General features: G+C 40.1%; 1 protein-coding gene across 3 annotated transcripts; it reads left to right on the forward strand.

Moving 5' to 3' along the window:
• Nucleotides 1-6,042: 6,042 nt before the first annotated feature.
• On the forward strand, nucleotides 6,043-17,839 carry anks6 (ankyrin repeat and sterile alpha motif domain containing 6). 3 transcript variants are annotated; one of them, XM_074693898.1, is made up of 18 exons: nucleotides 6,043-6,680; nucleotides 7,443-7,661; nucleotides 7,765-7,966; nucleotides 8,575-8,725; nucleotides 10,380-10,424; nucleotides 10,530-10,734; nucleotides 10,830-10,936; nucleotides 11,747-11,898; nucleotides 12,034-12,271; nucleotides 13,180-13,229; nucleotides 13,401-13,610; nucleotides 13,696-13,858; nucleotides 13,946-14,166; nucleotides 14,255-14,447; nucleotides 14,918-14,985; nucleotides 15,363-15,479; nucleotides 15,754-15,850; nucleotides 15,945-17,839. In XM_074693898.1, exons 1-18 carry the CDS (start codon nucleotides 6,352-6,354, stop codon nucleotides 15,992-15,994), a joined length of 2,817 nt encoding a protein of 938 aa, XP_074549999.1. In that variant the 5' UTR covers nucleotides 6,043-6,351; the 3' UTR covers nucleotides 15,995-17,839. The 3 variants fall into 3 exon arrangements, with proteins under 3 accessions (XP_074549999.1, XP_074550000.1, XP_074550001.1); XM_074693899.1 differs by having other exon boundaries at nucleotides 15,754-15,838; XM_074693900.1 differs by having other exon boundaries at nucleotides 13,401-13,595.
• Nucleotides 17,840-25,838: the final 7,999 nt, after the last annotated feature.

Raw genomic sequence — 25,838 nt, forward strand, 5'->3', positions numbered from 1 at the left:
TTTATGTGTTAAATTCACTGTCTTTCCACACATCTCTTGCAGCTTGTTTTGGTTTTCGGTTCTGATGCAAGTCATTCTGGGGAACTGCTCAATGCAATGTATAATTAGTTACATCAACATTTTTAGAAAGTGTCAAGATACAAAAATATACATGATTATACAGTAACCAACAGCATGATAGTAACATCACCTGTGTATGCTTGATAGAGTGTAGATTTACATACACTCCTTGCAGATGGCTTTGGTCTCCTCACAACCAAATCCTGAACTGGCTCTGCATGGATCCCCTGGAAATGACATTAACATGATAATAATAGTATCTTGCTTTATTGTAAGGGTTCAACATTAAGTTTGGAAGACATCCAATGGCCCAAAGTTATAATAGCCCTATTTTAATATGCATGTGGAATTGTTTTATAAGACAGTTATTGATTTCTTTGCTGAGTTTCTTTATACATCACCTCAGGTTACTTGCTGGATCTACGCTCCTGCTATTGTATTTTAATGTCCAAATATTTATCTTTATTTTACCTGTCCTCTATCTGCCCTCTATTTTTCCATCTTCCTAATGTGATGTTGTTAGCCATCAGCTGTCATAAATTTACTTACCTTTAAATTCTATGACCTGTTTCTTACCCTGTAATGTCCTTGTAACTATACATAAATCAAAGTGCTCTCCAGTAATGTTCTTCCACACATGTTGTAAAATTACTTCAACTGTTTTCACCTCACCAGTTCACTATCTTCCTTTTTTTGTTACTGTAGTTCATATGAGCATCCTATGTTTGGCCTGACTGTTGAGTTAGTTGTACCCACAGTACTGGGTTTTTTCTATTAGAGCACTTTGTAAATCTCTGTTTTTATAAGTGCCATATAACTAAAATTATAATTATTATTATAAATACAGGCGGATAGCCTTTTTGTTGAGCCTTGACACATGATCATAACAGCTATTTAATTTCTGTCATAGGGATTTACATAATGTTGCACTAAGTCCTTTGTCCTTGGTCTATGCCACGTTTGCAGAGAGCTTGTGCCGGCCAACGTGGATGGTACAGCTCTCACCTGCAGGAAAAGAAAAAGGGGTGCACACTAAAATTTAGGATGTACTTGTAACAACTATGAGAGCCACTGTCACTCCAGTCAAACTGCCTATCAAAACATAGTCTGCTGGGTTTCTGTTATCCGGTAATTACCGGACTTTAACTGGTAAAATCTGCCGAAGTCCGACATATTTCAACCCTACCGGTCAAAATGTCTGGTGAAAAATACTCCCTCTTATCTTTTATGGATAAGCCTGGTCTATGTGGAAAAAAACTTTTTTTATTTTTTCAGGTGGTACTAAACTTGTTGCACAAGTTACATTTACTCCGACAAAGCGCGCAAAACAACAACAATATAGCGGGAGACACATATCGAAACAGGCGAAACTTAAGAGACTTTTTTACTGAACAAAATAGTTCAGAGGAAAAAGATGATGGTGAGGCTGAAATCCCAGAGGCTACAGCAGGTGATGTCTTGCCTCCTGCCGAGAAGAAAAGGAAAAGTCGGTCGTTTCGGACCGAATGGAAGCTTCTGCTGTGCAATATTAATTTTAGTTAACCGATTGAGTCAGTTGATGGCACTCATTTTATTTGATACAGCCTATGCTTTAAAAGAAAGTTTTATAAATCGACATGCTTTGATATTATTCTTATATGAAAGTCGTATCATTTTAAGTCTGCCCCTTAACGTAAACGTGAGGATCCATGTAACTTAATGGCATGGCTTTAAAAGCACCAAATTAGTTGCCTTAACGAATTTGGTTAGTAAATAATGTGAAGACTTATAAAATATAACTTCCATGAGGCTATTCATTCATGCAGTGACAGATCACCCTATAGAGCCCAAATGTCATAGTCGCTGTCGAGGTGCGGATCCTAACTGTCATTATTTGGGAGCGGGATTCAGCTGTTTGACTCCTCATTACTCATTGATGCACAGTGCAGGGTTTTATAATCAGTTTTTGACATCAGTCCACTCAGGTTGTTACACAACTTTACTTTGAAGAAGAACAAATGTTTCTAGGACCAAATTATTTCTGCTTTTAAATTGCTTTGTCACGTATAATGACAAAGATTACATCGATCGAAAATACACCCCCACTTAATAACAGGAATAGATTTTTTTTTTTACAGGCTTTGCAGGTGAGTAGACTTTAAATGCATGTCCTGATCTTTAGGCATATCTTTGAATAAATTCCCCTACCACTCTTTTGAAATGTAGTCCGCACAAAATTTGACAGGCGAGGGCGGAGCCCTTTGAAAAGTATCCCCCCCTCAGCCTCGCGGAAGCTGCGGGGGTATACTTCGCAGCATTTAAGCTCAATAAATTCAGATGATGTTTGAACGGGAAATCAAACACTTGTCCGGTAAATTGAAAATGCCATTTTTTTTATAGCGGAAACCCTGATAGTCTGTGACCACAGCCCTCACCTGCAACATGCTGTAATGGGAACTCTGAAAGAGAAGGGGGACAAGATGGTTGCACAGAACTTTGCCTGCTGTACAGCTGCATGATGTTTCTTCATCAGGTTCTCCTTCACTCAGCTTCAACTGTAGTTCAACTGAATCAGCTAGGAAAACAATCTATAGTAAAGACAAAACATAATAAGACATGGGAAAAGTTGTAACCATACTGAAATTCTGTGTGAATCAGAGAAAAATCTGCAACCACAGTAAAGACGTTAACTCCTTACACCATTGGCAGCATTGTTAATTTAATATTTTTGACATGCAGATCCAGACTGAGGATCACAGAATTTAGATACAGCTATCACATTGAAATTTGCCTGATGCATGCACGTCAAATTGGTGCAGCAATTCATTCTACGTGGCTGTTCACTAATTTGATGTAAACATAATCTTAAAAACAGTGTAATGGAGTTAACTTAATGTTGTCCTTAATTCAGTGTTATACCTCAGCTTCCTAGGTTAACCTTTAAATACTGGGGATTTTTGTGCTTCTTCATCGACCTGAAACATAATGTACCAACAATTGTGCTATGGGTTGTTCAAAATAGTTGGGTCATTTTAGAGCGAAACGTGACCGCGGTGAGCTAAGGTCCGTTTTCCAATGGATTTCTCTAGGAGGGCTAAAAGACAAATTTAGCCAGGGTGTATTTTTTGAAATGGTGGGGAAAATTTTTAACAGGCCAAAATCCAAAATGGCTGTCATGGAAATGATCCTTTTAAAAGCTCGACCTACAGTGATGGACAATACATGTTTTCAGACCTTATTTTTGATGAGAAATACATATTTCAGGGTTATATAATGATTTGACCTTAACTTAACCTTCAAATTCAAGATGGCTGCCACATTTGGTGGTTTTTTAAGGGTTTTTGGGGGAGTTTTTGCCGTTTTTGGGGCATATTTTTTTCAGTTTTGTTACAAGGTCTCTATAAGGTTAAAATGGAAGCTCTGCTCATGATGAGTTGAATAATTTGCAGTTAAAGTTCACAAAAAAATAACATCTGAAGTCAATAAGGTAGATGTTAACAACCCTTGTTGATTGCCCATTTCCCATTGAAAAGGACTATGCAGAAATGACTTTTCAGGTCTATATCACAATATTTTTGGCTATATTAAGTTCTTTTGCAGTTTCAGACCAATGGAAATGAATAGATTTCTTTATTTCGCTCCCATTTACATGAATGGAGATTTATCATCACCATGGAAACCACTGGAGCAAAGACATATGTGTGATAGCACAAGGAAACTGCAGGCTGCAGTTTCGCAACGCTACTTAAGCGCTATTTTTTCGACTTTTTGTAATATTTAGTGTTTCTCTTAGGGTCTTTCTATTCACAACAATTGTACTGAGAGAGTGCAGTTTCAACCGGAGTCAAATACCTTGTATTCTTGAAAATACTTGGCGAATAAAGGTGATTCTGATTCTGAAAAGGTCTGCTGTTGTTTTTCCATTAACGGTTTGTAGCGGCCGGACCGCGACATTATTAGTTTAAACCACTGCCAATTATACTACAACATTATACCGTTAAATTCTGTATTTCACCTCTACATTTCCAGCGTCACCTCATTCTTAATACTGAATTGTGTGTGTGATGTTTATCCTTGATGTGTTTCTTTTAAGTGGCTCTAAAAGGCCGTTGTACACAGTCACAAAATGATAAGTAATTCCTCTCCGAAATAATAAGTATTCTCCAGCACTGGCTGTTTCATATAAAATGCTGCTTCTGGTAATATTTTTGCAGATTAATAACTGACATGTCAATATGTTGGCTACTCTTAGTTTGTTTTGTACAATCAAAATTAAGTTTGAAAAATAAATTGTTTAAAAAAAAAATCCTATTTCCGCTTCACTACAAAATAAACCTAACAGAACAGTCAAAGTACATACTACATTCAAGTGTGGTATGCAGTATGCAGTGCCTACTACATGCTACTTTCATACACTGTATGTATCAGGCAAATTCCAAAACAGCCTGCAGCTTCCTTGTGATACCACACATATGTCTTTGCTCCAGTGGTTTCCACGGTGATGATAAATCTCCATTCATGTAAATGGGAGTGAAATAAAGAAATCTATTCATTTCCATTGTTCTGAAACTGCAAAAGAATTTAATAAAGCCAAAAATATTGTGATATAGACCTGAAAAGTCATTTCTGCATAGTCCTTTTCAGTGGGAAATGGGCAATCAACAAGGGTTGTTAACATCTACCTTATTGACTTCAGATGTTATTTCTGTGAACTTTAACTGCAAATTATTCAACTCATCATGAGCAGAGCTTCCATTTTAACCTTATAGAAACTGTAACAATACTGAAAAAAACATGCCCCAAAAACGGCAAAAACTCCCCAAAAACCCTTAAAAACCACCAAATGTGGCAGCCATCTTGAATTTGAAGGTTAAATTAAGGTCAAATCATTATATAACCCTGAAATATGTATTTCTCAACAAAAATAAGGTCTGAAAACATGTATTGTCCATCAATGTAGGTCGAGCTTTTATAAAGATCATTTCCATGACAGCCATTTTGGATTTTTGGCCTGTAAAAAATTTTCCCCGCCATTTAAAAATATACACCCCAGCTAAATTTGTTTTTTAGCCCTCTTAGAAGAGAAATCTATTGAGAAACGGACCTTCGCTCACCGCGGTCACGTTTCGCTCCAAAATGATCCAACTAAAAAGGACTGTCTTGGCTAGCTACTACCTCGTGCGAACTGTTGCTAACATTGGCTAACGTTGTTCATTACAGAATACATCATAAATTTAGAAAAGTCACATCATCCGTGTTGAAAGAAGGTAGATAAACTGTGCAGTCAAGGGTAACGTTTAGTAGTCACTCTCAAATGCACACGTTATATCGTTAACAGTGTTTACATCGGAGCTGATGTCAAGCTAGTTAGCTAGTTACCTTCATAGATGTAGATGTACTTCTCAAAAAATAAACTGTATCCTTTGTTCAGTTTGGAACGGGCTGTAGGAGAGTGTCTTTTCTGTCAATCGATAAACATCTTCAAACGTCACTCTTGGTAGGTTTAAGAGAGATTCCGTAGAGATAAACTTCTGGAATACCGGCCCGCGGCGGCCACACTTACGCGCCATTATGCCGGAAGTAGCGAAGCACAGCAATTCCCGTAAACGGAAGTACCGCGGATCAGCGTGATAATCCCCTATAGCCTCTGCCTCCGTTTTACAGACTGCCCCCAGGCGGCGTTAGGCCGGCAGTACAGAATTGCTAAGGTCTGCAGGACTCATCCTGCTACACCAAGAACGAAAGTCTAGCTTCGCCACTGGCTCCAAGGCTAAGTATTTATAACAAATGTTCTTTTTTTCTAAGCCTTTCGCAAACAACTCTCCTTTGTGACGCCTATTACGCTATTAACCTAAGTATTTTCTTTGAAAAAGTGATGAAACTCTGTGAACTCTGCTCCACTATGTTCCATAAACCAATCCTGAGCTTGGTGTCTACTATGGGCATAGCACCATGGCTTTTATTTTGAAGGAATATAGCGGAAGTAGTACGTTGTGGCCTAGCGGTCTTGATGATAAGCAGATCCCAAAACAAGTAACAGAACCGAGCAGCGGTGACCGGTTGGCAGAAAGTTATTTTTTCGAGAACGTTTAAACACAGCGAGAAGTTTTAATAGTAAAAATATGGACGACAGCTTTTTTGTTCTATATGAGTAACTGTTGTCCTTGACTAGTAAAGTTAAGTTTATTTCCCTGTGCGTCATGATTTCCAAATACAGGCCGCCGCCGACTGACAGAGGGAAAGTTTCGGACTGTTACCGTCGGATAGACTAACATGAGATGAATGAAGCCCGACTGACTCCTTCGACCGGAGATGAATTTTGGTGTCCCCGCTAATTCGCTTCTGCTTTTCCGTGCCTGCGACGAAGGGGACTATGACACCGCCCGGGGGATCCTGGAGCCTGGAGCCCCAAAAGAGTCCGGACGGCAGAGCAGGCTGCGGTCAGAGGCTGGTTCTGAGTGCAGCACCGCCGACATGTTGTCTTTGGTACCGGTGGACTGCACGGACGAGGAGGGGAACACAGCCCTGCAGTTCGCCTCGGCGAGCGGTCATGAGAACTTGGTCCGTTTTTTGCTACGGAAAGGGGCTTCAGTGGACAGCCGCAATAACTACGGCTGGACACCGCTGATGCAGGCTGCAAGGTGGGGGCTCACTGCACGCCAGGGTCTGTTCACAAATCTGTTAATGTAACACCAAAGTCCCTCATATTGATTCGGAATCTTTTGACATTAAAACCCAGACTTTCTGACTACTCTCTTTAAGTCATCTAACAAAAACACAAAGTTTCGAGCTACATGTCAACTTTTTTGAAGTTTTTCCACCACGGAAGTCTGACAGTCTTTTACAAGCAAAGCTCATTATAAGGTTAAATTGTAATGGTGTTGCAATTAGTATTTTTGCTTTGTTATTTCTCAAAAGTGGCCAAAAGCGTTGTTTTCTTCATAAATATTTAAAAGAATTCGGCACCGAGTTTTTTTGTGGCAGTATACATATATTAAGTCAATATATATTGACTTTCTGCTCTTTGATGTTAAAATTATACCTGTATGCTTCACGTTTTAACCACAGAACACAGTATTTTCAAACAATGAAAGAATCATCGTGGGTGCTAGCATGAAAAATGACCTTTAAGGCCCTATTACTCTGGAAAAAAAAACCTTTAATAGTGCAAAACATAGTTCTTCTTTGTATTTTAGTTTAATTTTGAGCAATATTCAGTGCTGTCGTTCCTAAAATGGGTGTTGGGACTACCTGGGGGTTGTAATGCCTTCCAGAGTTGAGAACTCTTTGAAATTTTGTATTTCATATACAGGACAACATCACCCTATGACCATACTTTCTTATCCAGTCAAGAGTTCAGTCCCATCGCTGAGTCATCTCTTTATTTCTGTTTCTTCCCCCAGGTTTGGTCACCTAACTGTTGCTCACATCCTGCTGGAGAACGGAGCAGAGATAAACGGGCGTAACAGGCTGGGAGCCAGTGTTTTATCTGTGGCGGCCCGTGGGGGACACACTCATGTTGTGAAGCTGCTCCTCGAGAGCGATGCCTTCGTGGATGACTACGATCATCTGGCTGTCGCTGCAGACTCAGTCTCAAATGGCAACAACAACAACAGCTGCAGGTGAGACCTGACTGACTGCAGGTTATCATTTCAGTAACATCATTAGTCTTTTCTATTTTTTTTAATCCTCTCTTTGTAAATGATGGTTCCTCTCTGCCCACAGTGGGTCTGGATTTGGAGCTGCTGAAGGCTGCCAAGGAGGAGGTGGAGGCAGAGAGTTCATGGATATTATCGCTCTGATGGTGGCTGCTCAGTATGGACACGAGGCCGTGGTGCGTCTGCTTCTGGAGTGGGGGTCGGATGTCAACTTTTCTCAGAAGACCACTGGCTGGGGACCACTGATGGTGGCAACACTGAGTGGGAAGGTGAGCTCAGCAGATGGTTGAAACTATTGTGCATCCTGAACGTGTTTGTTTTGGTCCTTCACCAGACAGTTAAAAGTCTTTACATGTGGTCAATGAAAAAGATGAATGATTGAAAAATGAATACAACAACTTTTTTTTTTTTTTTTTTTTTTAAAGTGCACTGTCTGACTGTGACTTCTCTTTTTATTATTTTTACTTAGTTAGATTTGATATCTACTGATGGACGAGTTTACAATTTTATGGACAGCATAACATCCAGCATTTTTTTTTAACGTCCTTTTAGCTTTTTATTTCCATGTAACAGATGTTCCTTTTGTGACCTTTCAGAATGAAAGTACACTTGTTCCAGAGAGGGTCAGAGGTGGTCAAAAGGCAAATTGAAGGCATCACAAAGAGATTTTCATGTCTCATCTAAAGCTTGGATATAAGCTGGATGATTTACACCTATAAAAAAGCTAAAAGAGATTTTTTTTTTTTGTAAATCCAGAACCAAGGGTCTGTATCCTCCATGCTGATGCATCTGTTTGTTAGAAAACACAGCTGCAGAACATTTACACATTGAAAAATGTCCATCCTCGAGCAGTTGACATTTTGAGTTTTGTTTAAAGGTGGCTGTGGCTCAGCAGCTGGTGGAGCGAGGAGCCGACCCCGATCGAGTCAACGTCCTGTCAAAGACAGCTTTTGAGCTCGCCATGCAGCTGAAACAGAGAGACATCAAAGCGTACCTTGACTCCATCACCACAGTCAGACCTCAGACAGGTGAGACTAGAGAACTGAAGTTTGCTTCAGTGATGACAGTAATGACAAAATGAAGCCCAATCACCTTAAAGAAGGTGAACAGTGGAGGTGGGTGATGAGTTTGTGGTAGAGAAATAGTCCTGAAGTCCTTTTGTACATCACAGAAATCTTTACACAGCATCAATTGATTAATATCACATACAATACCATCGACCAGAGCAAAGAGTGACACAATGTTGTCAAAGCCGAAGGATTTAACTATTTGTTTGTATGATCAAGTGGAAGATCATCTAAAAATGTTTTGGATATTAATGTTTTCTTTTCCTTTCATGTTAAGAAAACGTTGAATTGAAAGTTGGAGGCAGTGTAGAGAGTTGGAGAAAGTCTAACATGTGAGAAGGTCTAAGACAAAGTTTAAGGATGCCTCAGCAGCATCTTGAACAGTTTGTACTCAGTTTGTTCTCAGTTTGTGTGAGAAAGTTTTCTTCACGCAGGTAAAAAGAGAAGTTTACAGTGTTTGACTTCTCCCTGTTTTCAGTAACAACACCATGTCTCAGTCTCAGTGGGTGTGGGTGTTTCTGCTCTGCAATTAACACTGATGTGGGAGTGAAACAAACAGTGGCAGTTCTCAGCCTCTTTCATGTTTATTGGCTCTTCTTACCAGAACTTCAGGGTTCAGACTCAGTTTCCTGTAGAAATTAGGCTGAGTTTTACTTCTAAGAGTGCTCTGTTTGCTTTGACCTCTCCTGTCACCCTCTTCCAAAATGCAAGACCACCTGTACAGGCTCTGAATTATGTAAATGAGACTGAGCTTTTGTTGTAAGCCTAAAATTTTGAACACAGGGAAGTGAGATATTTATCAGTGGAGATGCTAGAGCTTTATCCTTAGTGGAAAACCTGCAGACACTTGTCAAAACTGAAAAGGGCCTGTTATCCCAAACACAACCACAATATATTCTTTCAGCAGAATTGAGAAGAAGGCAGTCTCACTATGTGTTTATGGTTTTATAACTGCTACGTCTTGCTTTCCTGGTGAAGTGTTAAATAATGCCTAATTCTGAGATGTAGTTGTCGGCAGCTCTGTGCATTAGAAGAGGTAAATAAAGAGGTATATTTCTGCTGATGAAGAGTTTTGTAATGTTAGTGGAATAAATCCTGGTATAATATGAATCGATTCTGCATTGGGAGCTTTATTTGACCGAAGATGTTAGATGTTAGTGCGCTGAGAAAATTTTCTGAAAATTTAAGTAGAAGTTTCATATGTATTAGGGTCTCAATACACACTAGTCACAGTTACTGGGGCATGAATATAAAAATAGTCCTTCTACTAATTCACAAAGATGTTATTGCAGTGCATAAATAAGGGTAAATCTAAAAAGGGTTTAAAAAGGGTCTCTCTCCTCCTCTGTCCCTAAGAGTTTCTGGAGTCTATATTCAGAGTGTTGAAGTTACAGCCAAGAGTTTTTAATGTTTCTCACAGATCTCAGCTTCTCTGTTTCTTCTTTCTGTTCACAGTACTCTGTTATTAGTGTGAGTGTGATCTCCACAGTGATTATTTACACAACCCCTCCACACTAACAGATGATACTGAGCTATGTGGATTCTCTCCAAGTAGGACTGGAGTTTCAGAGAAAACCAGAACTCCTCTGTTCTCAGACTTTTCCTTTCCCCACAGATGACGAGAGGAGAAGACCTGACGTTTTCAGCGCCCTGAAGCTGGGTAAGTTTTATCAAATACTTCAACGTGAATAAAAACTGCAAATCAAATCTGTTTAATTGAATCAAATCATACCATGTCTGGTACCATGTCTGTGTTTTGTTTCAGGAAACTCTCAGCTGGTCAAAGAGATCCTGGAGGAGGATCCCACCCAGGTGAATTCATCTAATCAGGAGGGAGCGTCTCCTCTCATGATGGCAGCAGTGAGTGGTCAGCTGGAGGTGGTGCAGCTGATGGTGGAGAAGAAAGCTGACATAGACAAACAAGATGGCGTCCACGGGTGGACAGCTTTGATGCAGGCCACTTATCACGGGTCAGAGGAGCAGATGCTTTATCTGAAGTGAGATTTCAGAGGGTAAAAGGAGAACACCTGATTATCTGTTTCCTCTCTTTCTCTCCTCATTACAGAAACAAAGACATTGTGAAGTACCTGCTGAGTCAAGGAGCTGATGTCAACCTCAGAGCCAAAAACGGATACACAGCGTTTCATCTGGTGATGTTACTGAATGATCCAGGTACCACAAATATCATCACCTTTTTGACAGTCTAAGAGGAAAATCACTATCTGCACAATTTATATCAAACAAGAAAAGACCAGAAATTTCAGATTCATTTCTGCTAGTAGCAGAAATATTTTCAACTTTTTAAGTAATGATTTTTTAAACCTATTTTATTTTGCACAATAAAAAGGATACATAAAAAATAATAACAAACAACTATATAAAGCACAGGGCGAGGCCTGGGATTGCTTTTTGAAGCCTTTACTTAAACAATGTTTAAATATCACAAATTAAAAAAGAATTACCATAAATATTGATATCCATGGTACATGTTAAGATGAACTAAAAAAATATGTCATAGTTACAATGAACTTTAACTTTTAGCCGTACTTATGATGCTAGAAACCTGTGATTTAGTTATTTTGAGCATTATTAATTCCGAAGTAGACTCATTAAAATGTGTTTGACCTATATTAAGATTAAATCTTGAAGGTTAAAGAAATGGATTAAAATTACACAGCTGAAACAGAAATATTCTACAAAATGTTTTGTGTTGGTTTGAGTCGGTTTTTCATTATTTGATTTCTGATCATGAATTAATAAGTTTCCTTCAGGATAAAAAAACTAGGTCAGCTTCTTTGATTTCTATATGTTAATCAAAAGATTTGTGAGTGAAAAAATGTTCATGGGCAGTCAAATAAGTAAAAATAAGTTGAAAGAGATCATTTAGTTGTATTTGTTGAACTGTATATGCTCATTACTTTTTGTTTAATCCTTCAAACTGTGTATTGTGATGAATTTACTTGATCTTTTTGTTTTTCACAGACACAGAGTTGGTGCGTTTGTTAGCGTCAGTGTGCATGCAGGTCGACAAAGACAAGTCAAAACACCGTGGCAGAGCTTCAGTGACTCGCTCCAAAAGTCGACAGTCCCTGAACAACATCCCCATACCGCCTGATGATAAAGGAGGACTGAAGGTAAAGCAGAGGCTTGTCCTGTAAGACTTAAGCCAATCACAGTTGTAATTTTTTTAATACATTATTTACTTGTGAGGAAAAAAGATGAAAAGTACTTAATGTAACTATTTTTGACTTTATGTCATCTTGTTCCAGTCCTGGTGGAGTCGGATGTCAAATCGTTTCCGGCGGCTGAAGTTGACTCACACCCTGAGACACGGCCTCTCGTCCAATCGCCTTGCTCCTTTTCCTGATGATACTGAAACCTCATTGGATGCGACGATGAAAGCAGAGAGGAAATCTACCGCTGGGTCCAATGGGGCGCTGGCACCGAGTCCAGCTCTGGGGGGAAGTGACATCAGCACCGCCTGGGCCGTCAAGAGCAAAGATGCTGGTGAGTATTAGAGAGCTACACTAAGTTTTACATGGAGGGGAGCTCAGATGAATGTTTTCTTCCAAAAAGGTTTCAGGTTTTTTGACATAATACATGAAGGGTTGAAAATGACTCTAGAGGGAAATGATTATTGGTTATAGATTGTTCTGTCTTGCAGACTGATCCATAAACTCAGTAACATGTCAAGAAAAAGTTGGTGGTCCCAGAGTTAATGTGGCTCAGTGAAATGTTCTTCATTAGATCAAAGAGATTACATTTTTGGAATTTTAGCATCAGATGCTTCGATAAGTATTGATCTCTGAGCTCTGTGGTTATGCTGGATAATCCTGAAATATTTGAAGGTAGGTAAGTTTTTGAGGTGGAGGTCTCGATCAATCTGATCAGCTTGATTGTGGGGATGTAGACACAAACCCTCTTTGGGGACACATTCAAAACCTGAAATTTCTAGCCAGTAGGTATTAAACCATAGAAATAGAGTTCTTTTTTCTGGGCTTCCATGGCCAAGCTTCGTGCATCAAAATAGAGAAAAACACAGCAACATCAGCTGTCTTTTGGTGTCCTTCCCCTCCTCCTCCTTTTTGCCCGCTCAAAGCAGCTGTGGTGATCACACCCAAACTTTTTACACGTTCTGTCAGTTAAAAATAGTGAACCAATGTTCAAATCTTTGTTAAAGTTGGCAGAAAAAAAGCTGTTCAGAAAACTCCACCAGGCTACCTAAGGTTACAGTATGATGTGTTCAAAGTTAGGATAGTAAAATCACTACATAGTAAAGGTTAAAAAAGTATCAGAGGCAGGTCAGTTCAGTTAAAAACACATCGTCCTGTCTTTGAAATGATATAAAAACACTTTTTTTTTAACAAGATTTGTTGAAAGAATATTTGAATGGGACTCTGTTTTTCTTTTTGCAGGTCTTTGCAGAACATCCTCAGAAAAGGAGGACTTCCTTATAACCACTATGGTGAGGGTTAGGTTTATGTAAAATATGCTTTGGCTGTGTAACAGTTAGTTACTTTATTTCATGACAGAAAGTTTTACAAGTTTTACAGCAGCTGATTCACTGAGTGCTGTTTAAATATGTTCGTTATTTCGACTTGTGTTGTGATTTTATTTGATATTTGCTCTCCTGCAGCTCAGAAGTGGTGCCCCCTTGACCCGACTGCCCAATGACAAACTCAAAGCAGTGATTCCTCCCTTTCTGCCTCCATCCAACTTTGAGCCGTGGAACTCAGATCGCTCTCGCCTCCTTAGAGAGGGGAAGAGTGAAGTCCCCCGCCTGCCGATGCCTCCTCAGAGGAAGCTGAACAGCAGTGGGAACTCAGATATTGTGCGTGAGCGGGAGGTAAAGTTTTTGTTCAGGGTAAAACTTCTTCATGTTTCTCATCACTAACACTTCTTTGCTCTGTTTTTCTCATTTTTTTGTTCAGACATCTATCAGTCGAGTGGTCAGCAGGTCTATAAAGTTTCCTAGCATTCCTAAGGGACCTTCGTCCTCCTCGCCATCAAACTCTGGTCACTACCACTCCCCGCACTCCTCAGGAGGCTCCAATGGAGTTGCAGGGATCAACCGGGAGTCCCACAACCGATCAGGTTCGAACAGACATATAAAAAAAAAATTCTGTCTCATCAGGAATGTTTAAAACCAGTGTCAACGCTCTTACCTCTTTCTCCCACCAGGGGGCAGTGCGGACAGTGTTCTCTCTCAGATAGCAGCTCAGAGGAAGCGAGCAGCAGGTCTAATAGATGTAAAGAATCAAACCCCAGACAAACAGCAGAGTCAGACACAGAACCAGCCGTCCCTGCCTCCTTCAGCCCCCAGCCTGCCGCTACCGGATATCAGCCTCCCCGACATCCACTCCCACCAGAGCCTGGTCGCCTCCGACATCCACTCCCGAAGGGTCTGTGTATCTGTCATGAATGTTGTCATACAGCCTTACCTCCTTAAAGTCACGTCACTGAAGTGGTTTTACTTTTATTCCCCTTTAGAAAATGGAGCTGAAGAAGAGACCACAGTCTGGGAACTCCTCCACCTCAAAGAGCACATCGCCCACTCTCACCCCATCTCCATCCCCAACACCTAAACCTCCCACTGGGCCTGGAGACTCTTTGTCCTCCACCTCCTCCCATCCTCGCTCCAAGAGCAGCGGGGGCTCCAGCAGTGGGACCATCACTGATGAAGGTGATTTCATTTTGAATTAGGTGTTAACAAAGCCGTTTCACTTCATAGAAGAGCATTAATTAATCAAACTGATGCTTAAATGTTTGAAAAACAGCAGGGCAGCAACATTCATTGTAAAAGTAACTCTGGTTTGTTGTTATTTGTAAAAAAAAACTTTAAACTTGTTTTGGTGATTTTTGAGCTAATACACACTGTGCATTGTTTAGTCCTGGTGAGAAAAAAACTAAATTACCCCTTTGTTGAAACCATTTTAAGTTTTTCTGACTCTTCATTTATTGTTTTGTGTTAATGTGTGGTTAAATAAAACAATGAAAAACAATAAATGAGACAGAATAATAATATGTAATCATTTAGTAATGTAGCACAGCTCTTTTATCCACGTGGCTCAAAACTGTCACTCGTGTGCGTTAGATATTAGCCCGTAAAGACAAAACTTTCCAACACTTTGTCATTTCCCTTTTTTTTAACAGATGAGCTGTCTGGTATCTTAAAGAAACTGTCGCTGGAGAAGTACCAGCCCATATTTGAGGAACAGGAGGTATTTTTACTTTTGATTCACTTGTTTTGTTGTACACATTTCTTCTTAGTCAGTGTTTTTTTGTTGTTTTTTTACTTCCCTGCCCAACTCCGAGGTGAAGTAATGAGATTTTGGATATCAAAATTTTTAGCAAATTTTTAAAAAACAGTTTTAGCACTCGTTGAAGAATCCTGAATTTAACACATTCTTACACACATTTTTGTAAAATTACATTTATAATTCTTTATGCAACACAAGTGCTGTTTTCCTCCAGTTATGTTTCTTTTTTAAGAATGTTAAGAATGTTAAACATATTTTGCTCACATGCAGAGCTGAAATGATGGTACAGATCTCACAGTTCTGCTGTGTTTTGATTTATTTTTCTCCTCCTCCTTCAGGTGGACATGGAGGCTTTCCTGACTCTGACTGATGGAGACCTGAAGGAGCTGGGCATCAAAACAGATGGTCCCAGACAGCAGATCCTAGCAGCAATATCAGAGCTCAATGCTGGAAAGGTGTGTTAAGTTCATCATACATGTTATAGCTCCCATATGAAACTTAAACTTCAGTTTGACGTGTTTTGTTTAACATGTATGAAACACCATGAAACTTCACAGAGACCTGTTTTACTCTTTTCTCTCTTTGTCTTACTCTGTACAACCTTTCACGATGTGATGAATAAAAAGATTCATATCAGACACCAGAGGGACATGTGGAAGCTTAGCATGAGCACCTGTTTTGTCAGAAAGTGCTTCATGGTTTATAAAAGGTGTCACTTGCTGTCAACAGGGCAGAGAGAGGCAGATCCTTCAGGAGACGATCCACAACTTCCAATCTTCTTTTGGTAGCAGTGCCAGTAACCCCCGGCAACCAGGTGAACCACGCTGTGAGTGTTAAAAGTCAAACATCATCTCTCAGTTGTTTTACAGGTACATCCAAGACAATGTCACAAACCTCACGGTTCTCCCTGTTTTCCTTAGCACCTACAGGCTGGATGAGACACCAGGTACGATCGGCCAACAAAAGGTAACCCAGCTGCACCTTAAACCAACCAGGGAATCCACCTAAGGTACTTAGAAAAAAAGTAAAAAGCAGGTGACTATTAGCCAAGGCACAAATAATGGAGTCTTCTGGACGCCAGTGTCCCAGATCATTGTTAGTGCAAGAGGACACTGCAGCCACTTGACCAACTGGGCCCAGACAAACTGCCTCTGAAGAGACGACCTTGTGGTCTTCGCTCATGGATCCTTAAGCGGAGGGGGGGGTCTTTTGCCACTGTGGGACGTGTACATGGATATGACTGCTAATGCAGTACATGGTTTAGAAAAGAGATTGAGAACAAAGAAGAAGATAGTTCTGTAGGTGTGAACAAAACGATTATTTTTTATTTTACCCAAACAAATGTGAGAGGTAGAGCAGATATATTGAAAAAACAGAAACTTGTGTGTGAGGGGATGTTGGTCTGAATGACTAGAGGGTACAAAAGTCTTTGAACAGCTTGTTTCTAACCTGCAATTTTTGTGGGGCGATTTGCCCTGAAGTGGAACCAGCAACTGCTGTGACAAGGACTATAACAGTAATGTCTCTAAGGCTCAGTAATCTGGACCCATCAGTGGTGAGAAGATGCACTTCTGTGTAACATACTTTAAATGGCTGTTTTCCACCTGCTGGAGGATCTCTTCACACAGTTCTGCCAACTGAAGCAATCCTAAACTATTGTTCCAATTAGCTTTGAAGATCACAAAAATCTATATATAAAAAAGCCAAGGTGTACAGAAAAATGAACAGAATTTATCTGTAAGTGAGAAGTAGAGGAAGTGGATGGGAGTGTAAGGTAACAGGCCAAAGGCTAAAACTAGTCATGACTTGAAGGCCTTTGCACACTGAGTCAGTCTTTTTCATCCAAGACTGATGCGCGGTAGACGCACTTTAAAAATAAATTTGATCCCATATTATGTCACTCATGTTTGCATACTCGCTCCGAAACTTTTGTCCGCCATTATTTTTTTCGGAACAGGTTTGATTTTTTGTGTCTTTTTGCATCTGCCCAGCTCGTTTCCTGGGGAGTTTGACTCTACAGAGACGCTGTGGGCTACTTGCAACGTCACATTTTCACATTTTCTCTGGGTGATGTTTAGTGCGCATACCTCAAACACACTGACAGCTGCTGCTCAGGATCACTTGCTTGATCACTGCTTGATAATTCAATTTATCTTGCACTGCAAATTTTTGCAATTAATAGAAAATAAAAACATCAGATTCAGCGTGCAAGGTGTCTGTGCGTGTTTTTTTTTTTTTTTGATTACGGATCCAAAAAACGTATCCGAAAAATACGGACTCAGTGTGCGAAGAACATAACAATGCACTGATGAGGGAAGTTTAGGACAGAGAAAGGGGCTGATGTAGAGTATTGTTGAACTCCTACGATCTCTTGGATTGCCCTCACTGGTGTGTCCATGTCTTTTGTCTCTGGCCCTCTGACTAAACAGACTGAACTGTCATGAATGCATTGTAAATAAACATTACAGTGATGCAATAATGTTATTTTTGTAAGATATTATTGGATTTGGGATGAGAAGACTTGGCAAAAACATGAACAGTATAAATATATTTTGAAAGAGCTGCATTGAGCAACAGTTTCCACTGAGCCTAGTCTCTTTATTAAACAGGCAAGCTGCCTGCTGACTGATGGAGTGCTATGAAGTTTCTAAATACCAGGTACCTCTACTCCAAATCTTAAATCCAGAAGATGAGTTGTGTGGGTCCTTGGATCAGAGACAATATCCAGGTTATTCATGTTTTGTGAAAGAACATGACTAACACTCTGCTCTGTTAAGAATGGGGATTTGTAATGATGAAGGAATCAAAAAGAATCAAAGAGAAATAAAACATTTTCAAAATTCAAGAAGCATAAGTGTTTTTTAAATGTATGGCGGGGAACAATTCCATCTCCAGCTTACTTTAATGAACCAGATTTAAAAGTCTTCTTTCCATCCACTTTGCCTCAGTCCCCCACAAGATGGCGATGAACCTCTGTTAATGTAAAACACTGTTACAGCCGAGCTACTTAAGGTTATATTAATTAAAGGTCAGGTTATCCCTTTCTTTTAGGTCTCTTTTTAAACTTTAGAATTCACATGGACACCAAGAAGAAGAAATATGATTCTCTGTTTCCAATGAAAAGCTAAATTTTATCAGATGTGTTGAAACTTAAACTCACTTCAGCACTTGTAGAGGTTTGTCTATTAGAAAAACAAAACTGAAAAATTAAAATCTAATGGTATATGATAACAACATTTGTTTAAATCAAACTGTGTGGTTCAAATTGTCTCATAAGGGTAGCACGGCATAACTCATAGCTCTTACAATTATTAACTGTAACCCTAATTGGTAGCCAGGTAATAAAATGTGAAAGGGAGGTGCTGAGATGAAGAAGACCCTTCTGTCTCATATTCTGTTACAGTTTCTGAGACTTTGTGAAGAGGAGGTATTCTACTTTCCCATATTCGATTCATATGTATGCTGGATGTTCGCACCAGATGCGTGCAGATTTTCAAACTGCTACATATTTGTGTTGTAGCCATCCTGAATCTGTAAATTGATCAAATCAGTCTGATTCAAAAACAGCACCAGATCTTCACAAGATATTCATGAGACTTGCTGAAATGATGAGGTCATCACGTGAGGCTCTCCTAACTGGTTCATGATACATCACGTTCGCGCGGCGCTTTTGGGGCGTCGGCACATTTGGAGCGTCTGCGAATTTGGAGCATCAGCGCGTTTGGGGCGTCAGATACCTAAACACTCAGGTTTGAAATATTGAAATTTTGACGCCAATTTGCGTGAGGCTGTGCCGCGGCAGCCAATCAGCAGCGACATTCCCCCACGACGTCATTGATTTGACGACGTTGGAGGGGACACCACCACCTGCTCCGACTCCAACCCCACTGGAAGATGGAGAAGATAATAATCTGTGCGGTGTGTCATTATCCAGAGTTATACAACGTGTGTACTCTACACAGACCTGAAAAAAAAGGAGCAGGCTTAGTTGCTGAGGAGACAGTATTTAAGGTAAGTTCTGTAAATATTCGTTTCGGCCGCAGCGTTAAAGAGACAGATACTACAGCAAAGTGTTCCTCACAGAGTTTAAGGTAAGGGCTGGTTAAAACATTTGTGTGAGAAAAATGGGGATTCTTTTAGCTGTAAATCAAGCAAAACTACTTAAGAGGTAGGGACAAAAAGCACAATACCTCTCTTTAAGTAACATGGGATGTTTTTACATTGGTGTGTATTGCATGGAATCAAGAATAACAAATGTTAGCATTTGATAAAATCTGCCCTGATGACATTTTTTGCCAGTGCAGACCTGAAATTCACATGACGGCTTTAACAGAGTCTTGGGATGGTCATATGAGGAGACTTTTTCCGTTGCAGTTTTGGTTTTGACACATGGACAGCAGTGACAGACAGTGGGTTCATCAAAAATCTAATTCAAAACCTTCTGTCATACAATTTTAACATATAAACTAAGATTGTGTTTCTGCTAAGGGAAACTTTCAAGCAGCTGACACTGACTGATGCATATCCAGAATATTTTTCTGTTCTGTAAAGCTCAAACGTCCAGACAAAACAACAACACGGGAAACACATTGTTAACATGAGGGGGCTGAACGAAAACAGGTTTGGTGTTTACACTCTCAAAGGCCTGTGTTGTTTCTGTTTTGTGAAGTCTCCATGTGAGCATGATGAGCTGAAAATTTTGTTAGTTCAAATGACAAATGCGTCAAACCCCTTTGACCAAACTTGAGAGCACAGACCAGCCCCCAAACACGACCAAATAGCAACACACTACGGGCGTTGTTGAAATGATTATTGATGACCTGGATCTGGACTGGGCCGACAGGCAGGCGACAGGGTTCCTGTAGAGTTTAATGAAAAGCATCACTCAGTGGAGAAAAGCTTTGCTCTCCAGACTTTGTGGCTGATTGAGCGCTCAGATTTTCACTCTCATGTTAGAAACTGTAGGAGAGAGGGATACATTTGGAATATATTATCATCTCTGTGGCATGTGGGCAGCAAATGGACTGACTCATTCAATTTCCTCTAATTGATTTCACTCACAGAAGGTTTTGATGGATTGAATAATAATAACGCCGTTTGCATCTGTCAACACAGTAGTCATGCAGTAGGAAGAAGCAACAGGCACAGATCATGGGTGCAGAGAGGTCACTAAAACAGCGGCAGTGACTCGAAGAAAATGAATTATATTCCTTCAACTATTTTAAACTTGTCCTGCTGTTTTTGAATGCACACAGCCCCTGCTAAGTTGTCTGCCTCGTGGGCTGAAAGTGGTCTCATGTCTGTGGTGAAACCAGCTGACTGGAGGAACTGGAGTCTGTCTGAGGTAACACTGGGTTTAACCTCCACAGGAGAGATTCAGATTCCCTCAAGGCCAGGTTTCCAGTTTTTATCCTTGTTCTTGTAATAGCCTTGCAGACTGTGGGCCTGCATGGTATGGCTGTGTCAATCAATCATTCAGTTTTTTTCTTGTAGTGCCAAATCAAAAAAGAAAGAACCCGGAGTCAATACAAGGCAATATAAATGAGTAAACCTTAGGATATGATGGAGGAGTTATGATCTATTATTCTGAGATATAATGAATCTGCTATTTCAATACAGAGGATGCTATTCGGTTTCAAAATTCACCAAACTGATCCTCATTCTGTACCATTATGAAAGAGGATCAAGGCCACTGAAAGATTGTATGTTGGAGATTAAAACCACTTCCCGCATTCGGTTTCACAAATACACTGACAGTGATATAACAGACAGATGAGATGCATAGTAGGGGAACTGTCACAAATTTTGAGTGTCTAATAGTCCACTAGTAACATTTCATCTTACTTGAAAAACATTCATCAGCCAGAGTCTTAAATGAAAATTAAATCTTATAAAGTTACAACAGGTTTTGCAACATTGCTGCACTTCTCGAATAAACAGAAGTAGAATCCTGAGATCTAAAATGTTCCATAATAGAGGCTATTTTCTGTCAGAAGTGTGAACACACTTAAGATTGTAGTTGAAGTCTGGTGTCCTCTAAACGCTCAGCTCTCTTACCAGCTATCTCAGTTTGTGGCCATCACCCTCTGGCTGTACAAGCTAGCGCGGTTTCCACGTTACCTAGGGCAATGACTTTACTTTAGTGTGTGTGTGTGTGTGTGCGTGTGTGTGTGTGTGTGTGTGTGTGTGTGTGTGTGTGTGTGTGTGGGTGTGTGTGTGTGTGTGTGTGTGTGTGTGTGTGTGTGTGTGTGTGTGTGTGTGTGTGTGTTTGTGTGATGCCTGGTAACGCTCAGACCATGATTTGGTGGGTAGTAGAGATTGCAGAATTGAGCCCTCTGGAGCTTTTCACTCTGTGCACACTGACCACATATTTTACGCTCTCCCTCTCTCTGGGGTTGTGTCTCGTACCCACTCTCTGCCCTTTCTGGCTGCAGACCCATCATCCATCACACTGAACAAGCTTTAAACAGCTGTTAATTAAACCTAAAGCGGGGGACATAACCATCATAGTTTTGTATATTGTTTGTGCAAACGACGTCCAAACAAACAGTTGCTGCCTGACCTCACATCAGCATTCCTCTGTCAACATTCATCCTTGCTAAAGTGACTCAGTTGCTCATTTCCCAGCATCCTCAGGGTTTCACAACAGGCTGCTTCTGTGTCCTCTCCTCCCACTCCTCTCTTCCACCGAACCACAAACAGCAAGAGGCAGTTTATAGACACACTGAGGACAACCTCCATCTGACCCTGGAGTGACCCTTTGAAAAACCCATGTCTGAGTGTCGACAGAGGATTATTCTCAAGAAGTTCTGAGACAGTTTCCCCTCAGAGTGATTGACACAGCACTCAATACTGAATGCATACAATCAACAGCTGTCAAACAATTACTCTTTTAACCACAGTTTCTTTGTTTTACTAGCTAATCATGATTGATTGCATTTTAATTGCTTTTTTTAAATTGATTTTTGCCCCCTGAACCTGTTTTAAGGTCTTTATAACAATGTAAAGCATTTTTTACCAATAGAGGAAACTTTTGATTACTCAATGAATTTGCACTCTCTGGGTTTTCCAGTTTAGCTGCTTTCTTTGTTATGGTCCTTGTATACATAAAACTGTTCTCATACTGCGACAGTAAGACATATGACCATCATAATGTACCTTAGACCTGATTCTTCCACAGCGTTGACTGACCTGGGGTCATTTTCCAACCATTTAGCAGCGCTGTTGTGAGCTTCTTTGATTTCTCATCCTCAGCTCTGTGCTGCGGCTGCCTGCTGACATGAGTCTGATTATCTGCACCTGTATGCTTAGCGCATAGGTGCTGGCTCTAACTCAGTGCACTTCAGTAATATTTGGATTCAGTTTGACTCAAAGTGAAGATTACTTTGATTTGCCAGCTGAGCTGTCATAGGTATTTTCTAAGTAAAATGTGACTTTTAAAAGCACAGTGTTGTCATTATTTCCCATCACTGAAGCAACAAAAGCAGTAAGACTCAGTTTAACCTACGGTGAGCTGAAAGGGCCAACAAAAACACACTACCTTCCTTTCAGACTGTAGTTGCATCAAAATCAACATATTGATGCCGACAGCTGCAACTAAGATATAAATGCACACTGTGCTCAGAAAAACTAAAGTGAGTACTGATCAACTCAAAATCCTTTTAGGAACGGTTGTTTATGATCTGTTACACACCATCCAGAGTATGCACTACTTTAAAGACATTATTAAAGAATGGAGAAAATGAAAGAAGCTAATGGCCAGAGTTCCATGTTTACATATTTTTAGGTCTAACCAAGTCAAAAAGATTCAAATTTGATGTAGTTAATTGTTTTTCAGGTATGAAACAAACTGTGTTTGCTACAACATGATCCAGGTAAGATGCACACAAAGTTCATCCACTCAGATTTCTTGTGATTGGGTCTAACTGGCCCAGGTTGTGTCTGAAGTAGGAGTTGTTTACCAGCACATCAGGTATAGGTCTTGATTGGATAAGCATGTAATAAGAGCCAGCTGATGGCATGAGTGTTCAGTCACAACTTGGTTTATGTGGTCTTCCTTGTATACTCTGCTCACCATCTTCATTCTCAAGAGACACTGAGGTTGACTGTTTACCTTTCACTAGAGTAACGTAAACATCAAGAGGAAGGCTTGCTACTTAGCATAAGGAGGCTTATGAGAAGAAAACAACAGCTTTCCTGGTGTTTGCAGAAGTGATTTGTGATGCTCTACCTTGTAATGAAGCGATGCACAAATTTAAGAAACAGCTGTTAACCATTCCATGATTTTATTGGGCCGGGTTCTGAAGTTTTTGGTCTACCTCTACCTCCTTTTGATAGTTTGTTGGTTATTTTGTGTGACTTTTTTAGTTTTAGAATAGAATAGAATAGAATGTATATTATAACTAAAGTAACAAAAGAAGAAAGAAAAAAGAAAGCCGTGAAGTACTTCTGTTTTTTTTTTTAAGTAGTTTTCTTCTCCTCTTGAGGCCAGACCTGACGAAGCTTGACTTCTGACTAATCTGCATCATTTCAGCATTATTTTCAGCAAACGCAAAAGCTGTTAATGGCAAGAAAACCTGTTTCTTGTCCAGCTTCCTACCACTGAAGGAAAACGGAGCGAAGCCTCGGTGAAACTTAATGTTTACAGCCAAAGTGATATCTTCTTAAAACTGATGAACAAACAGAACTGTGGTGGATGTCATGGACAAAGAAATGACGGGCTAAATTTACTTTCAGATGCAGACACTGCACTGAAAAGGAGTCTAGGCTAGGAGCTTTTAGTGCTAACTGGCTATTCCTGAATATCTGCTAAGCAGGCATGTGTGCCCAGAGGTGAGTATGGCACAGCTCCTTTAGAGGCAGATTAATGTTAAGAACAGAGATTGGTTTGGATCCAGGACAATATTTTTGTGTAAAAAACATGCTTTCATCACACTCTTCTTTTCAAGGATTACACAGCTTGTAGAGCCTGTGAAGATTTTTGCACCTTTTAGTGAGTGAGTCCCTGAAGTTTGAAGAAAAAATCAGGTCCTAGTCTCAAAACTTCAGATTTGCCCTTTTAGCCCCTCAGAGTTGTACAGCTCCCAAACCCGCATAAGATTTAAAATGACATCATTTGAATATCCAGATGGATAATCATGGATTTAAAAGTTTCACAGTGACCGTATTTTATTTGCAAACTGTTTGTCTGTACAGCCGCTTTGGACCTCTTAAATTTATCATCTAATATGTTCCAGGGTTGAACTCTCATGGTCCCACAAGGCCATAGCCAAGCTGTCCCTTGCCCTCAATAGAACAATCTCTTTGAATGTGGAATTAAACACTTTAGGGTCACTGTGTCGACGTTTGCTCCAGAATTCGTGGAGTGGATGAGTTATGACAGTAGAACTGTTTTATGTCTGACAGAATGTGTGTGCATGGACATGTATGTTCAAGGTATTTCCTGACTGACCTCACAGGACCTCCTGAGCTGGTCTTGTCCATTAAGAGCTCTGTGCTGTCATGGATTATACTTCAGCTTTACTAATCCTCAAAACACCGTTACTACTTTACAATCACACCAGCTTCAACAATGACCTCTGCTTCAGCTTAACAAGTTTACTTTTATACCTCTGGTTACCCAAAATTCCACAACCATGATTCACCTGTGTATGCAATAGCGTTTTTTTTTTTTTTTTTTTTTTTTACAGGTTTACTGATTTGCATCCACATGTTTGAGGACAGTAGGAATATAGTTTCTTTCTAATAAAAAAAAAGGCAAACCCTTTCTTAGATTTCAGTTTTTTGCTGTGTAAATAATACCTGTGTTTGCGTCAGGGCCCCCCTAAATACAGAAATAAATATAATTTTTTTTTACATCTATACCAATGCCAATTAATCTAAGGTCAGGCCTCATGCGCCTACATCTTAATGATTTGGCAGCATGGACCTTATGCTCATGTTCTTCAGTGTGTAAAGCCTATGCATTCAAATAAGGAAATCAATGCATACAAATATCAAATATTTTTTCTAAATTATTGTGATAGAGTCAGGCTTTCTTTGTGTGCTTCGGTGTCAGTGCTTTTGTTGCAGTAATAATGAAGCTGCACCTTATCGTGCAGCCTTCCAATGATGCTCTCTGTCCAGTATTGACCGCCCCATCAATAATGAATGTGCATTAGAATCAGACATGTCACAGCTCTGCACAGACATCTTAATCAATGGAAACCACACTATTGCACCTGGCAGATGGCTCTCTGAGGCTTGTTGGGCTCTGTGGTCATTATTCTGAAATGTGTATTAGACCACACATGCACACACACACACACACACACACACACAGTGGACACGGGTATGCTCTCACCCACACATACAAGGTTGCGTGCGAAGGTCTGCCCCTTCAGCGTTAGCACGGCTTTAAGCTCAGGCTAATCTGGATGGCAGCTTGGATAGGGTTTCTGGTGGATTTGCATTGATACCAAAGCTCCCTGTGGCTTTAATGGCAGCCACTGACAGTGTTAACGGGACCCCAGGACCTCTGCAGATCCTCAGCTCAACCTGTCACAACAAACAGTAACATCACCCATGATGGAGGCCTTTATACTTGGATAATCTTATTGGTCAACCTAATTTAAGGAGGCAGAGCTGCACTACGTCTTTGCTATGTCACACCACATTACCTGAATGAGTGAGATTTAGTGGGTGTAAACAACATGAGATAACTATAATTAATCAAAACAGGATGAAGTCATACAGATACAGTGTGTGCCTAATCTATCATCAGATAAAATGCATTTGTGGATATGTTTAAACCATAGACATGATTACATTCATTG

The sequence above is a fragment of the Halichoeres trimaculatus genome, unplaced genomic scaffold, assembly GCF_033239565.1.
Source record: "Halichoeres trimaculatus isolate MK-OKI-2021-1 unplaced genomic scaffold, fHalTri1.1 fHalTri1_scaffold_18, whole genome shotgun sequence".
Classification (NCBI taxonomy): Eukaryota; Metazoa; Chordata; class Actinopteri; order Labriformes; family Labridae; genus Halichoeres; species Halichoeres trimaculatus.